The sequence below is a fragment of the Topomyia yanbarensis genome, chromosome 1 (assembly GCF_030247195.1).
Source record: "Topomyia yanbarensis strain Yona2022 chromosome 1, ASM3024719v1, whole genome shotgun sequence".
NCBI lineage: Eukaryota > Metazoa > Arthropoda > Insecta > Diptera > Culicidae > Topomyia > Topomyia yanbarensis.
Window position 1 is genome coordinate 193177091 of NC_080670.1, and position 16621 is coordinate 193193711.

General features: G+C 45.5%; 2 protein-coding genes across 3 annotated transcripts in view; both read right to left on the reverse strand.

Moving 5' to 3' along the window:
• LOC131685590 (chloride intracellular channel Clic) overlaps positions 1 to 16621 on the reverse strand; it is a 64678-nt gene that overhangs the window by 18203 nt on the left and 29854 nt on the right. For both annotated transcript variants that reach the window (XM_058969439.1, XM_058969447.1), the window contains exon 2: positions 8562 to 8663. In XM_058969439.1, the coding sequence (XP_058825422.1) occupies positions 8562 to 8663 (102 nt within the window). The remainder of the gene's footprint in view (positions 1 to 8561; positions 8664 to 16621) is intronic.
• On the reverse strand, positions 14384 to 16619 carry LOC131685572 (uncharacterized). Its single transcript, XM_058969403.1, has 2 exons — positions 14700 to 16619; positions 14384 to 14598 (listed from the first exon to the last, which is right to left on the reverse strand). The coding sequence occupies exon 1, from the start codon at positions 16192 to 16194 to the stop codon at positions 14980 to 14982; it is 1215 nt and encodes a 404-aa protein (XP_058825386.1). The 5' UTR covers positions 16195 to 16619; the 3' UTR covers positions 14384 to 14598; positions 14700 to 14979.

Below are 16621 nucleotides of genomic sequence, written 5' to 3' on the forward strand. Positions count from 1 at the left end.
TTGTGAATGCAGATCCGGTCCAAAATAAACGACACCTGTTCGACTGGTCCCTCGAGACCGAACTTCAAAATAAGCTCTTGAATAAACAACAGTCAATATATTCTCAGAATTCCCAAAAAAGAAATCTCTGCACTAATGTATTTCTCTCCCGGTTGCAGCACCCGCTGCACTGACTGACGTTGCTGTAGACAATTAATTACCTTTCACGTACATTGCGCGTTGGCGTGCGCGGGTGGGTTCTATTTGCTGCTACGGCGGCTGCGGCGTTTAGCAATGTTGGAGTTTATCCGGTCAAGTGCAAGTTGTGGAGCGGCGGCGTAGTGGTTGGGTTGGGTGATGGTACCACCACACGCATGCAGCACCCGTGTTAGGATCATTAGCATCATCGTATACTCATCACGTGGTTCGGTTGTTTGGTTTGGGGCGTTGGCTGTTGTTTCTACTTGCCGTCGTACTGCATCTGGCAAGAAGTTAGCATAGTCTGCGACGAGTGAACTAAGCGTATACGGTCGAGATGGCGGGAGAGGGTGCTGTCTAAAAATACTTGAAAGTACATAAAAGAAGCAACTGCCAGATGGCTTGCTTTTATTTGGCAAAGGGAATGAATGGTGCTGTAGATCACCATGTGAAATCGACGGGTCTACAATAATTGATGATTCCAAATTTGTGGTCAGTAGCGAATAGCGTTTATATTTAGCCAACTGATTCAAGGCTGATTGGTGTAGTCAAGTATATGCTCTCTTACATCCTGTACTGTCCAGATGAGTAGTTCCAAACGAAACTAGCATCTAAAATCGAAATTAGCTTCAATTAATAATGTGTGCGATAAATGAATTCATTTGTGTGATAGGTTGTGAATCACTTTTTAATTTTTTGTAATGACATATGGAACATCATTTTTATTGGTGTACGAAACCCATATTATTCTTTCAATAAAATCGGTAATTTTCCATTCCATTTCTCTACCACTGTGCGTTCGGTTCAATCCAATGATTATTTGCGTGTGTTTTTTATAGTTCATATCAAGAACAGCAAACGATTCCGATTGAATAAAATACTTGAGTCTGAGGCTAAGATATGACGCCATAGGCGTGTATAAAAATAGAGAGAAGGCAGTAATACTCGATCAGCACCATTAGGCGGTGATTTGCCCAGTGACAGCTATAATATGAGTTTAATTGGTAATTGCCAGCCAATTCAAGTAACATTACAACGAGTGTATAATCTTATCGAAAAAATGTGCCTCGTTTCTAATGACTCACGAGATTGTCAATGTTTTTTATTGTTGTCAAAGCAAAAAGCTGTATAAAGAAGAGATTACGGCGAGCTTTTTTTACAATCCCATTAGGGTTTAACAGAGATAATTGTGGGCGGGTAAAATGTTATTTCAATCTAGGGCCTGGCAGGAAACAATGTGCAATAGAACTCACGATCACTATTATCTTGAGCCACCGAAAAGCCCATAGTACCCCCTTGGTCATGGTTCAATTTCACCCCACTGCATGGTGTTTTGGTACATGATAATTAGCTCGGGATATCAGACGACTTTTTATACTTGCAATTTCTAAAAGGTCAGTTTCTACCAAAGGTATAATCAAGTCTGTAATTTACAATTTGCTAACACTGGTTGAAAACTATGCAATACAGTATTGGTCTAAACTATTTTCGCTACTCTGACCATGAGATGAACAACTATAATTGCAGATGTCACCCACTGAAACACTGAATAAGGCCAATTGCAGCGGGCCGTGATTCTGAACGATATTCATTGTACGGTTCAGATATATGCGGGCGTAGGGATTTCACGATCGCGTGTATCATCGCGAAGGGCTCGAGCGTTTGTACGTTAATGTGTTCGATCGCGTTTGCGTTTGTATGCCACGTGTACTAACGTGTACGTAACTTCGTGTGTATAAATTCTATTTTATAACCGTGTGTCGCATATTCACGTGTGTTCTTGGGTGATCGCGCGCGGGCCATGAATCCGATCCTTAATTTCCGGTGTACGGTTTAGATGCTAGAAGAAAGTGAGATCTTCCATATCACTATAGCTCCCGGTCATGCCGCCATTGAATGGCGTTGTCTTGGATATGAGCTTATTTTTTGATTGGTACAACTGTATGCAAGACGGAGAGTAATAATTTTCGGACGTGACCGATTCATGATCGCGCGAACATGAACGTTTGTAGGTTCCAGTTTGAGACCGCGCTCGAAACTTCTAAAATATGTTATCAAGTTTGCGCGATCGCGGGCATAGGTGTGCGTGGTTGATCGCGAAGGGCTTAAGCATTCGTATATTAACGTGTTTGTCGCGTGTGCTTGCGTGTATATGGCATCGACTGTAATAATTCGATTTTGTAATCATGTTGCCATTCACATATGCGTGTGCATTCTTGGGTGGTCACGTGGTCCGTCATTCTGATATTTAGTTTTCGGTGTACAGTTCACATTCTGACAGACCCATATCACTAGAGTTCCCGGTCATGTCACCATGGAACGTGTTGGTTGTCCAAGGGATATGAGAACCTTTTGCCTTTCTCATATAGAAAGATTATGCAATCACTCTGAAAATCGTCAATTTAATTCCCGCTCGGAGGGCCGAGTATCATATCCCATTCGACTCAGTTCGTCGAGTTCGGAAAAAGTCTGTATGTATGTGAATAATGTATATATACACTGTATATGTGTGAATACTTTTTCATAGTAAGGTTTAAAAAGCTTCAAAAGCCTGGCCTGTAGTGTAGTGACACTGTGTGGGACTCACGACTCACGTTCGTGTCTAACCACTAAACGAATCCTTACTTTTTACGCCCCGCTTCCCCACGGAACTACGTCATCGTATTACTTCGTTGGGGGGATCGTTGTGCTTTCGTCGAACCTCTTTCTTCTGCTCTATCTCGAAGCCTCACTTGGTTCAAGGGGTGGCACGACCTATGCGCTTGGATTTAACTCTCGATACTTCTCTTGCTTCTTGTCTCCATCTATTACGTCGCCGTTTAGTTCTTTTCCCCTTGAACCGTTTAGGTGCTGATTCATTGAGCCATTTAGCTCATGTTTCCGTGAGTCATTCAGCTACCGGCCTTATCACGATCTACCTGGATAGTCCCCAACGGTGAACTCACCCTACTCCGATAGTTCTGCGACGGAGGAATTTCCACCGACACCGACACCTGCTTCCTTGAGCCATTTAGCTCCCAGCTTTATCGAGATCAACTCGGATATTATCCTACTCCGACTGAGAGTTCCCCGGCAACGGAATTTCTCTCAGTACCGGTGTTTGTTTCGCGAGCCAAAAAGCTCCCCTTTTCGTCACTATCTCGTCGAGTAGTCCACGGTGGCGAATCTACCGTTCCGTGAATTCTCCGGCGGTACATTGCTCCTGACACCGATGTACTTTTCTGTGAGCCAGTTAGCTCTCCGCTTCGTCTACTCGATCTAGCCTCCAGCGGTGGACCTAGCCTACTCAACGGGCCAGCCAGTAGGTGCGGAGTTTCCGGGTGGAGCGTAGCTTCCGGTTCACTGGCGCCCCAACGACCCACTGCTAGCTATTCGACACGGTCTACTCGGTCTAATTCCCGGCGGTGGATCTAGCCTGCTCACGAGCTACCCGGTAGGGTGTGAAGGTCGGTCCGGCGATTCCGGTGTAGAGGTGTGGACCGCGCCGCCGATTTCAGGTAAAGGTCGGCGGCGCGCCGGCGTCACGCCGATGTGCTTACTGTTTTTACCTGCAATCATAGGCGCGGCGCGGCGGCGTGGCGCACACCTCTATTCCGGTGAAACCTTACGTCCGGTTTACTGGCGCCCCGACGACCCAAACCTGGTGCTACGTCGCGAACTACGCAACTGGTCCCCGGCGATGGACCTAGTCTACACTGTCGGAGAGTCCCCCGGCGGTGAAATTTCTCCCGACACCCGATTTGTTTTTTCCCGGCGGCGTTCTAGACCAATGGTCTCTTCGCCATTTTCTCTGCAGCTCGGAGTGTATACTCGTAACCACTTTGTTGATAGCGTCCCAGATATGCTTGTCGTGGAACATCTCTTCGACGATATTGTCCACTGTTACACAAGGCATACCCCTTTCGAACTTCCTCGAATCTAGGGAATTCGAACGTGTGTACGTGTGTATGTGTGCATGTATGTGTTTTATTTATTTATTAACAGATTAAGGCCGAAGTGGCCTGTGCCGTATACAAAAGATTCCTCCATTCCACTCGGTCCATGGCCGCGCGTCGCCAGCCACGCAGTCTGCGAAGGGTCCGCAAATCGTCTTCCACCTGGTCGATCCATCGTGCTCGCTGCGCACCACGTCTTCTTGTACCGGTCGGATTGCAATTGAGAACCGTTTTCACCGGGCTATTGTCCAACATTCTGGCTACGTGCCCGGCCCACCGTAGTCGTCCGATTTTCGCGGTATGACAGATGGGCGGCTCCCCCAACAGCTGATGCAACTCATGGTTCATTCGCCGTCTCCATGTGCCGTCTTCCATCTGCACTCCACCGTAGATGGTACGCAGCACTTTCCGTTCGAAGACACCAAGTGCGCGTTGGTCCTCCACGAGCATGGTCCAGGTCTCGTGCCCGTAGAGAACTACCGGTCTAATCAGCGTCTTGTAGATGGTCAACTTCGTACGACGGCGAACTCTGTTCGACCGAAGTGTCTTGCGGAAGCCAAAGTAGGCACGATTTCCTGCCACGATGCGTCTACGAATCTCTCTGCTGGTATCATTGTCGGCGGTCACCAGTGAGCCCAAGTACACGAACTCTTCAACCACCTCGATTTCGTCGCCACCGATGCAAACTCGAAGCGGGCGGTTCTCATTCTCTTCTCGTGAACCTCTTCCTATCATGTACTTTGTCTTCGACGTGTTGATGGCAAGTCCGACGCGCTTGGCTTCTCTTTTCAGTCTGATGTAGGCTTCTTCCATCTTCTCAAAGTTTCGTGCAATAATATCAACGTCATCGGCGAAGCCAAGTAGCTGAACGGACTTTGTGAAAATCGTACCACTCGTGTCGATCCCTGCTCTTCTTATTACACCTTCCAGCGCTATGTTGAATAACAGACACGAGAGACCATCACCTTGCCGTAACCCTCTGCGTGATTCGAAGGGACTCGAGAGCGTCCCTGAGACACGTACTACGCACATCACCCGATCCATCGTCGTCTTCACTAATCGCGTCAGTTTGTCCGGGAATCCGTACTCGTGCATAATCTGCCATAGCTGATCTCGATCGATAGTGTCGTATGCGGCTTTGAAGTCGATGAACAAATGATGTGTGGGCACATTGTACTCGCGGCATTTCTGCAGTACTTGACGAAGAGCGAACACCTGGTCCGTGGTAGATCGTTCGCTCATGGAACCCGCCTGGTACTGCCCCCACGAACTCTCTTGCAATTGGTGATAGTCGACGGCATAGTATTTGGGAGAGTACCTTGTAGGCGGCGTTCAGCAGGGTGATTGCTCGGTAATTACAGCAATCCAGCTTGTCGCCCTTTTTGTAGATAGGACACACGACATCTTCCATCCACTCCTCCGGTAAAATCTCCTCCTCCCAAATCTTGGCAATCACCCAGTGCAGCGCTTTAGCCAGTGGCTCGCCACCGTGTTTTAGTAGCTCGCTTGGTATTTGGTCAACCCCAGCGGCTTCATTTTTTTTTTTTTTGAGCCGGCTAATCTCCTCCTGGATTTCTTGGAGATCCGGAGCCGGTAGTGTAATGTCTTCCGCGCGTACTCCCAGGTGCGTTACCATGCCATCCTCGTCGTCTGCTGCATCGCCGTTCAGGTGTTCTTCGTAGTGCTGCCGCCACCTCTGGATCACCTCACACTGGTCCGTGAGAAGATTCCCGTTTGTATCTCTGCACATGTCAGCCTGTGGTACGTGGCCCCTGCGCGAGCGGTTCAACTTCTCGTAGAATTTCCGTGTGTCTTTAGCGCGGTACAGCTGCTCCATCGCTTCGCGATCTCGGTCTTCCTGCTGGCGCTTTTTGGTCCGGAAAACCGAGTTCTGCCTGTTCCGTGCCTGTTTATATCGCGCCTCGTTCGCCCTCGTGCGGTGTTGCAGCATTCTCGCCCATGCTGCATTCTTCTCTTCGACTAACTGCTCGCATTCGCCGTCGTACCAGTTGCTTCTTCGGTCCGGGCCCACCGTACCTAGTACAGTGGCTGCGGTGCAATGGCGGATCGGATATCTCTCCAGCCATCTTCAAGGGCAACTGCGTCTAGCTGCTCTTCTGTTGGTAGTGCCACTTCCAACTGCTGCGCGTATTCTTGAGCCACTCTGCCATCTTGTAGCCGCTCGATGTTTAGCCGCGGCGTTCGGCTTCGACGAGAGCTGTGCACTGTCGAAAGTTTTGAGCGCAAGCATACTGCAACCAGGTGGTGGTCCGAATCTATATTCGCACTGCGATAAGTGCGGACGTTTGTGATGTCCGAGAAGAATCTACCGTCGATTAGAACGTGGTCGATTTGATTTTTTGTTACTTGGTCCGGTGATCTCCAGGTGACTTTGTGGATATCTTTGCGAGGGAAGAAGGTGCTTCGGACTACCATTCCACGGAAGGCTGCGAAGTTCACACATCGTTGGCCGTTGTCATTTGATACGGAATGCAGGCTGTTAGGCCCGATCACCGGTCTGTACATTGCCTCCCTTCCTACCTGTGCGTTCATGTCGCTGATGACAATTTCCACGTCTCGCAGAGTGTGCATGTATGTGTGTATGTGTCAAAAATGTGACTCATTTTTCTCAGAGATGGCTGGACCGATTTGCCCAAAATTAGTCGCAAATAAAAGGTACAACCTTCTCATCGGCTGCCATTGAATGTTGTGTCGATCGGAATTCCGGTTCCGGAGTTACGAGTTTAAGGTTGCAGCCACGCAGAAATTTCCCATATAAACTGGTACCAAATTTCACCCTTCTTACACACCCACCCTCGCGTGACAAAATTAGTTAGCAGGAAGACAACATTGAACTAATGCTGATTAGGCTAATTAAGTATGATATTTGCTTGTTTCAAGTGTTTCACCTTTGACACGTAGCTCATCAGGTTCGCGGCTGGCGAGACATTGTGTGTAGGTGCAAAGTGTACTAAGAATTGTAGTAGACGTTCCGACAATTATATTGAATATAACCAGCCATAGAGTTCTAGTTTGGAGAAACGAGAAATTGCACCACTAGGTGGATTAAAATAGGTTTTTTTTCAATTGGTCCAATTGAAGGCATTCACCTAGACTTCTAATACCGAGGAAAAAGACTTCCGGAAGTGGCCGATTGATGATCGCGCGAGCGTGGGAAATTGTATGTTCACGCTTGAGACCGCGTTTGATTGTTTGTAAGTGCTGAGACGTTCATATTATTACCGGGATGTCGTCATGTCTGCGAGAACGCGGGTGTAGGTTGCGTGGATGATCGCGAAGGACTCAAGCATTTTTATGCTAACGTGTTTATCGCGGGTAAGTGACTTCGCCTGTATAAATCCGATTTTATGTCGCCATGGAACGTGTTGTTTAGTGGATATGTGCGTCATCTTTTTGCTTGGTCGACCTAAAGGCATTGGACCTGTGCTACTAGGGCAGAGGATAGGGACTTCTAGGCGTAATCGATTCATGATCGCGCGAACACGGGCATTTAGAGGTTTACGCCTGAGACCGCGTTTGTGAATTTATAAGTGCTAAACTGTTTTCCTTATTCACCGGAGTGTTATCCCATTTGCGAGAACACGGGCGTAGGTGTGCGTGAATGATCGCGAAGGACTCTTTTGACGTTTTTGTCGCGTGTAGGTACCTTCGCGTGTATACATTATTTTTTATAGGCGTGAGGCCATTCGCATGTTTACGTGTTCTTCAATGAATCGGCGCGCGGACCGTGAAAAAAACATTAGTGTATGGTTCAGATGCTAGAAGAGAAAGTTCTCCCATTTCACTAGAGTTCCCGGTCATACAGCCGTGGTACGTGTTGTCTAGCTTTTTCCATTGGTCCAACTGAAGGCATGATTTTGGGCTGCTTGGATCGAGGGTAGAGACTTGCGGACGTAGCCGATTCATGATTGCGCGAGCGGTGGGTTGGTGCTTGAGATCGTGTTAGTTAATTTATATGTGCTAAAACGTTCACTTACTACTATCGTGCTTTGATCGTAATCGTATACCAAGTTTTTATGTGATATCATCACTGTAATACTGGTAAATCAGGGAATTTCGGTTTTCAGAATTGAAACACCCTGAAATTAAATCCGCAAATTGTGAACCAGAAAAGTATCCATTTAACCACGTCGAACCAGTGGATTGCCCCTTGCGTTATATAACAGTTCTGGGCATATTCCTTGGCAACACCCAGTAGTCGCCAGTCTTTTACACACCACCAGAAAACGATCAGAATCAACAGTGTCGGACGAATGTCGAGTGTCTTTCCAAACATGGGCGATTTGGAAGCACGTGGAAATTATTCTTGTAAGATGAATCTGATGATGACAAATCGTTTGCTTGGGAGGCAAGCAAAATTTTTACTCAAGGTTTTTGGGTTGTTGATAATCTAGGGTATCAGTAGTAGCATTATCTAACTGTCCTTACCTTTAGACTAATAGTTTTCAGCTCTGCCAGCAGATACAAATCCATGAAGTATTCCTGACAGAACAAGCACGCTCCCTTACGTCTGCCATCGATCGTGGAAGCCTGGAACAAAAGAAAAAAAAATGTTATTAGATTTTTTCGCATAGCAACGCTTATTTTAAGTAAATCGAACCACACAGACCACTCCATTTGGAGCAACACCGAAGCCTTCTTATCTAGCTCGAAAGCACTCCAAGGCAACAACACCAGCGTTCACATAAGAATCGATGTCGCGGCATGATTGGAAGTTAATTGCTAATTACATTTCAAACAAAATACACACACACACACGTACGAACCGCACCCATTACACCCTACTCTAAGGCGAACCCATGCCTCGCCAGCGGAACAGGAATTTGATGATCTAATTATTGCTTTTATCATAACTCTTCGACAAAACATCAGCATTGTCTGATCGGTTGTTGTGTGGAAGTGCTTGCCTTGCCGACGGCGGCGCCGTGTTCACTGTGCGACCGCTGGTCAGATTCGAGGAGCTCCAAAACCGCACGATGCCATTTAGGAATGTCGCGTACTCACATTCTCCGCCAGTATCGATAACCACCACCACCACAAAGGCTGAAGATTGCGATACCACCGTCAACTAGCCGAAGACCAATGGAAACGCACACATACACACACATACACGCCCGAAGGACGCTGGCTCGACACCGGAGGAAGTGCGATAAGATAAGCGAGGTGTGATGATAGGCAGGACAGGCTGCAAACAACAAGTGTCGAAATATCTTTTAATTTTGTTCGTCCATGAATGGGTGCTGGCATATGTGGGTGGTATTTTTGGGAAACTTAACACACGAAAATTCTACTCATTTGGTCTACAATGCAGAGAAAAGTTTTTTTTCGATGGTCCCAAAAGTCCTATGTGGAAATGAGAAGTAGTTTCATTCACTTTCTGTTTCGGTAATTACAGCGTCAATGTTTTCAAGAATTTGTATCCCTCCAAGGAAGAAGTATTTCTCAATAGCTGTTTGAATAAGTCCAATAAAGAGGCCTCTAAGTTCCAAAACTTCCTGGGCCTCCGAAAGCTCTAATAGACGACCCTAACGGTAAATGTTCTTGGAATAGTACAACGGGGAAGACATCGGATCGTAGAACGTCTCATGCAAGCAGATAATTGTGCCATCACCGGTCGTGTAACTGTCTTGGCAGTATTAGCCTACGGTCCTAAAGATTCAGATGTAGCCATAATGACACTCAAGGTTTACTTTCGTACGTTCCGTTGTTGGTGATTTTCTTCATTATGAGAAATAGCCACGGATCATCGCGGTGTGTAATGTAACCGATCTGAACGCTAAAAAGACCCGACAACCAAATCGAAAAGAAGCAGGAAGATAGCCGCAGTGGAAATTCATTTATTCGGACAGCCGCGAAAAAACGCATTTCAAAAGCACAGTTACAACCTATGTGTTATAGTAAAACCAACCACGGGATGATAGGGGGCCGACGACGAGGAGGAGAAGAAGAAAGTGGAGCTGAAAACAAAAACCAACCAAAACCGTGGTTGAACGAAACGGGAAAAAGGCGAAATCGAGATTTAACAACAACCACAAAAACAGCAGCAAAGGCATAACAATAATAAATCCGACCCGCCTGGATGGGCACGAAGGTAAAATCCGCTGAAAAACGCATAACATGCGCACACAACAACACAAACCTATACCCACCACAGACACACACACAACCGTGTCGAATTTTTAATTCCATTAAAGCGCTACGTCGAATGTCTTTGTTGTGCGGTTTTGCAGCTACGGGTGTAATTGACTTTGACACCGCAGCTTGCTCTACCAATGCCCATGCAATTTCTTCCTATCTGATGCATTCGATGCACCGACCAATCAGTCGGTATCTCAACCCATCGCGAAGATACGCTATCTGACTACTATAGATTATCAGACGGTCGTTACAACTGCAGCTGTCAACATTAACTTATGATTTATGGGCACATTAGCTAGGTTTCACTGATGACTTCTTTTGATGGCAGTAACTTCGCTCAATGCTCATCCACTCCTGCTAAAGTTTTTAGCCACTGCCGTCCATCTTCTACATAATATTATAAACATCAATTTCTGACGGTGCAAATTTTACAGACTCCATATTCAACATTGTTTTCTACAAACTTTCAAAATTATTTCTTTGTCCCAGTGTCTTCTGCTCGGACGACAGTATTTTGCAATTTTTTAAATGTAATGATATGCACCGGGACTCTTCTCGTGTATTTCTCATTGGACGCGTAAAAGGTGGTACTGGGAGGTCCAAGTATAACCGCGGATATCTTTTTTCCCTTGACATTTATATCCGACCATAATTCTGGTAGCGTTTGCGCGCTCGTTTGCCACAACGCATCGTCTCGTAGCTGCCCACCGCCGTCGGATGTTGTGACCGTTATTGTGGAAGTCTTCGTACCGACAATTTCACTTTTACTCGCTTGCAATGCTCAATGCTGTTGACTACGATTTGAGAAATGGCTGCAGCATCTGCGGAACAGAGATGCGGGTTAAGTGTTTTACTGGATTCGATGGGCATACTGGGTACTGAGGAGTTGAAACCGTGTGCTGACAAAGAGCTACAAAATTTGATCGATTAAATATATGTATGTGTTGGTTGGTTGGTTAGTTTCTAAATTGTTTTCTCCCGTTTTTTAGCCGTTTCAGTCGATTGAAGTGATGCCATCCGTTTTCGCACTGAAGGCGGTTGATGAGGCCACTTTGCGTAAGCACTGTCTAGATGAGGATAAGCACTCAGCACTAACCATGACTAAGCAGCAGCAGTAAAATCACTAACATGCTTCGTTGAGTCGGTAAGAAGACTGCGGTAAGGTCCTTCGGTAATGAAAAAATCCCCTCGCAATATCTAAGTTCTATCCTTAGTTTCATAGTACCTACACAATGTATTGCGTTTTGTGTAGCGTCGTGTTTACTGTAGGGTATCCACACTGCATCTCCGCCGGAGCGTACTGTTTATAGCGATTTGGTCCAGTGGATTGTGCAAATGAAAACAAATCGGTCCAGCTCGAATGATGCGACGGCATAAGTTTCTTTTTCCCCTGGTAGTTTCGGTACTCTTATTGCAGGTTTGGCCGTTGCCAACCGGAGTGACAAATTCAAATTCATCCTCTAAATCGGACGAATAACCTGGTAAGTGCATGTGGAACTCGGTAATCTAAAAAAAGAAGAACGTGACTTAGTAACATTTCATACTTTCTTTTACAAATCTATGTCAGAACGAATGTCATGGACTGGTTGAACTGTAGTTCCTTTAAAATAAAAAGAGACGACATAATCGATTTGATCACTCGAAAGCCAGTGCTCGCAGGAGTTTTAAATTGCACCACCTGAAGAAGGAGGTATCATACTCTCATCGAAACGAAACGGTGCAAAATGCACCGATGAGCATCGAAATTGCATGTCTAACATGATTGTTTTTACGAGCACCATGCTTCAGCTGCTGTTGCTGCCGAGCCACGAGGGCAGGATGAAAAGTGAAACGCATTCCGAGTCCGACGCCGGCTGACGCCTGTGCGGTGGTTATCGGAAGAAATGAAGGAGTGTTTCTCTCTGCTCGAGTCGGCCCGTTTAAAGGGCTTCCAAACGATGATTACACTGTAACACCTCGTAAATCACGGATGCACCATTCGATTTTACAAGCCATTCTAGGAATTGACGCGCGGTTGTTGTTGATGTTGTTTAAAGGTCATTTTAAAGTGCATTTGCCTCGCCGGAAGATGGCCGCTGATTGCCGAAACGGAATGGTTGTTGCTGTTGTGTATCCAAAATGTAAATAGCCGTGCTGAAGTCGTTTGTTGCCCACGGGTGGAACGAGTGCGATTGCGAGGTTTGAAAACGTCCTGTGGTTGTTGTTGTTGTTGTTCAGCTGGTGATTGAGAAAAGCAGTTTAAAATAACTGACCTTCGTTCAGCTCTGTTGGCTCATCGGAATTGGATAGCCGTCATTTACTGCTTTTAGCGGAACCCACGCCTTCGAGGGTTTTCGTTTCCTTTTTTTCCACTATTCGTCTTCTCAGTTTGTCATTGACCGACCACCGCCGACAATTCCACAGCGCAACTTTGTGTCAATATATTATGGCAGGGCCTCCAATACTACCAGCTGGGTTAGTATCAATCGATGGATTAGCCGACAGATTGTTGCACAACTCCCTTGTCCGCTTGTTCCTTCCTTTTGCGCGGAGCTCCAGTGACCTTGACTTTCGGTCATGGATCGGCGACGACGGCGTCGGTGTCGTTTTACTTTTGCAACGGTCCCCCGATGGTAACGCGAGCCACGGAAAACTCAACACCGGTAGAAAGTGTGATTTCCGTTGACCTTTGTGATTCGTTTTGCTGCAAGCGCGCTGGCTGGGCTCTATTATAACAGACATCGTTCATTGGTTGGGCTTTAGACGGGTGTTTCGTTTGGCTCAAAAGCTCACGGGTACTTGAGTTTTCTGGTAAGTGGCTTGCAATGAGAAAAAACGAGAAAATAATTTAGCAGCAACGACCTGCAATTGCTGGCATTTGAAAATCAGTAGTACTAGTATCCGTACGTTAAGGGGGACCGGTATCTAGAGAGAAGTGAAAAGTTGGTTACATATATGTTTGGTATGGTAAAAACGAGTCAAAAACGTAAGGCTGAGAATCATCCAAAAAATTGAAAATTAAAAAGGCGGACTTCAAAAGGAGAACTTTCTGGAAGGCATGTTAAAATGTACTCGATTACGTCACTTTTTCGAGCAAGGGTAGTTATACCATTTTTGCTTGAGCCCGGGGCTAAGTCGGTTTGTAGCCCCAACCACGGTCAGTTCAAAGATTTTGGCAGCGACTCTGGGGTTGGAGTCTGACTCAGTTTTGCTTCGAACACAAGCGGCATTAGAGAATATCGGGTGGAATTTGTAGTCGTGTGCTGATAGGGAAAGGATATAAACTAGATGCGAAAAAAATGCTAGTGTATTCATAATACAAAGTAACACTTTCAAGCTTTCTGGAAGGTTCAATTAATGCTTATTTCAGGCCGCTCAAAATTGTTTCATATTCTCTTCACGAGTAGAATAGATTTCCAATTGTGGCTTCAATTTCTTTACTACCCTCGATTTTTTTTTGCAAATTCACATACTGAATCGATCTTTTATTAACTTAAAAAAATGTGAAAATGATTTTTGATCTCTGGAGTAATGCGACATTGACTGTAAGTATAGATGAGACGCAATACTCTCGATGGTCGTCTGTGTGAAGTTCAAATTGCTCGATGCAAATTTTCGAAAATTAATCGTATTGTCTACCAGAATCTTTTCCCTTTCCTGTTAACACAATTCCCGTGATGTTGGTGGAGATGCCTTGGACAGTATCGGTTTCTACCAACCGCGAGTGCCGAACTAACTTCCTTCTCTGGTGTTAGTCGGTTTCGTTATATACAATTTGATGAAAAATTTGAGTCAGTGAAATATTCCCAGTGAGATTTATTTGCTACTCCCAAGCATCATTTTGTTTTGGTTCATTGTGCCTTTTGACTCATTCGGTCAAACACGAAGTACAACTAAGGGCTGGCAGGCTACCTAAGCTAAGCGAAAAAAACTTTCCGTTTGCCTGCAAATAGGGTAATGATCCTTTTTTCCGCTTTGTTTCCATTATCACGCTAGCCATTTGTAGCCGTCGGTAAGAGCAGCATCTGCCATCTTTGTTCAACACATTGGTTGTTGTGATTGCAACGTAAAAGGAGGGATTCTGGTTTTCTAAACGCTTTATTCGACGAGCCGTTAAAAAATCCCTGCCGGAGAAATATAGGTATTTTTGTTATACAATTCAATTGTGTTTTCCTTTCGTTGTAATAATATAAGTTTAAGAACTTACGTTTTAGTCCCTTTTACGTTTTAATTCTGTTCTTCTTTTTGTATTTCAGCTGCTCGATTAAACCTAGCAAATTCTTGGCTTCGATTGCAATTACTGCCTTTGTTCTAACCGTATGAGTTCAGCAATATATTTTAACAGCCACTGATGTTATAATAAGATAGTAATAAGATAGAAATAGTAAGTAATTTTAAGTATTTTAAGATAACCATATTAATATAAGTATTTCAGTAGATAATAATTACCGTAGTTGATAGGAAATTACAAATTCTCGCTATTTTAAATATTTTTCGTATAAGAACTAACTTCGTATAACAATTCGCTAATGTCTTTTGTTCCTTTCTCTGCCTGTCCTTGCGTAACCTGTTAATTCGATCGATCCCTTGATCGGTCACCGGGTGTGGAAAATGTCTTTGGCGCAGAGGCATACCTAAAGAGAGGGTTATACCAGCACGAACCAATGTTGTTGAATAGTAGGTGCGTAGCAACTTGAAAAGTTGCGACACTCCCCCCAGTACTTCGCGATCATTGATCCGAGGTACTCCCAATCGCACCAACATCCAACACGGCGAGTTTTATGGCTGGTCTCTCCAATATTCCGCTAGCTGTTTGCACCATAGCTCTTCGAACCTGGCCATCCTTGGACCGGACGGCGTCGATGATTCGTCCTTTCGGCCAACAATTTCTTGGAAGTGTCTCGTCCACCAACACGACAATGTCTCCCACTTCTATGGGCTTCGCCGGACAAAACCATTTTGTTCTCCTCGTTAACGTTGGCAGGTAATCAGCTATCCAGCGTTTCCAGAACCTGTTTGCGTAGACCTGCGACATCTTCCATGTGTGCTTCAGGGCGTAGCTACTGTCTTCGAATGTGACCGGTGGCTTAGAACCGTCTGATGACCCGAGTAGGAAATGGTTCGGGGTTAGCGGCGATGATAGCTCATCGTCTAGTGGCAATTCAGTCAACGGTCTAGAATTGATAATTAGTTCGATTTCTGCCAACATGTTTCTTAATAGTTCATCGGTAGGTGTGCGTGTGAGTTGTAGGTGTTTCAAGGCTTTCTTCACTGACTGAACGAGGCGTTCCCATGCGCCACCAAAGTGCGGAGAAGCTGGCGGGTTGAATGACCATTTTGTATCCGTTGTAGTGAAATGTTCCATCAGCTTGTTCTGATCTATCTGCTGTAGTGCCTGTTTCAATTCACGGCTTGCACCAACAAAATTCGTTCCGCGATCGCTAAATATCTCCAAGGGGGAACCTCTTCTGGCTATGAAATTCCTAATGGCCAAGATGCATGAATCTGTTGTGAGGGTGTGCGCAATTTCGAGGTGTATTGCTCGAACAGTGAGACAAGTAATCAACACACCCCAACGTTTTTCGGTGCGTCTGCCAACAGCCACGTGCATCGGCCCAAAATAATCAATGCCTACATATGAAAATGGCCGACAAAAGGCTTTCAACCGCATTGGTGGTAGAGCGGACATTTCAGGGACGGCTGGTTTTGCCTTGCGGATTTTGCAAAGCTGGCATCTCTTACGAACACGATTATACACCGAACGAAGCTTAGGAATATAGAACCGACGCTTGATTTCGTTGAGCGCCGTCTGGTGGTTCATGTGGCAGTATCGTTGGTGAATGCTGGCGATAATAAGATCCGAAACTGGAATGCACTTAGGCAGCAATATCGGGCGTTTCGTACACTCTTCCACAAATTCGCAAGCATCTATGCGACCTTTCATGTGAACTAACCCATCTACCTCAAGAATTGGGCTAAGTTTGTACAATGAACTATTTTTGGGCAACACGTTCTTCCATGGCAATGGATTAGATTTCCTTAAGTGTTGAATCTCTCTGGCAAACTCGGAATCTTGAACGAACTTAAGTATAGTCAGCTCTGCTTCTTTTAGTTCCTCATGGGATAGTGGACCGCTTTCAACAGGTTGTTTGACGATTTTCTTGCGTATATTAGCTGGGAATCGTTTAACAAAAGCCACATGACGTAGCAACCGTTTCCATCTGGAAAATTTCTCCCATTCGAATATCGCACGTTCTTCGAAGTGATGTAGTACTTTTACACGTTTTTCTTCTATTGTGTCACCAAATTTTGATATATTATCAGGCCAACCCTCTTTGGGGCCCCACAGGAATTCCAGTCCACGAAACCAA

What these genes read in the sequence shown, in the direction of transcription:
- LOC131685572 (XM_058969403.1), bottom strand. Translation starts at nt 16,194, where the DNA reads ATGAAAGGTCGCATAGATGCTTGCGAATTTGTGGAAGAGTGTACGAAA.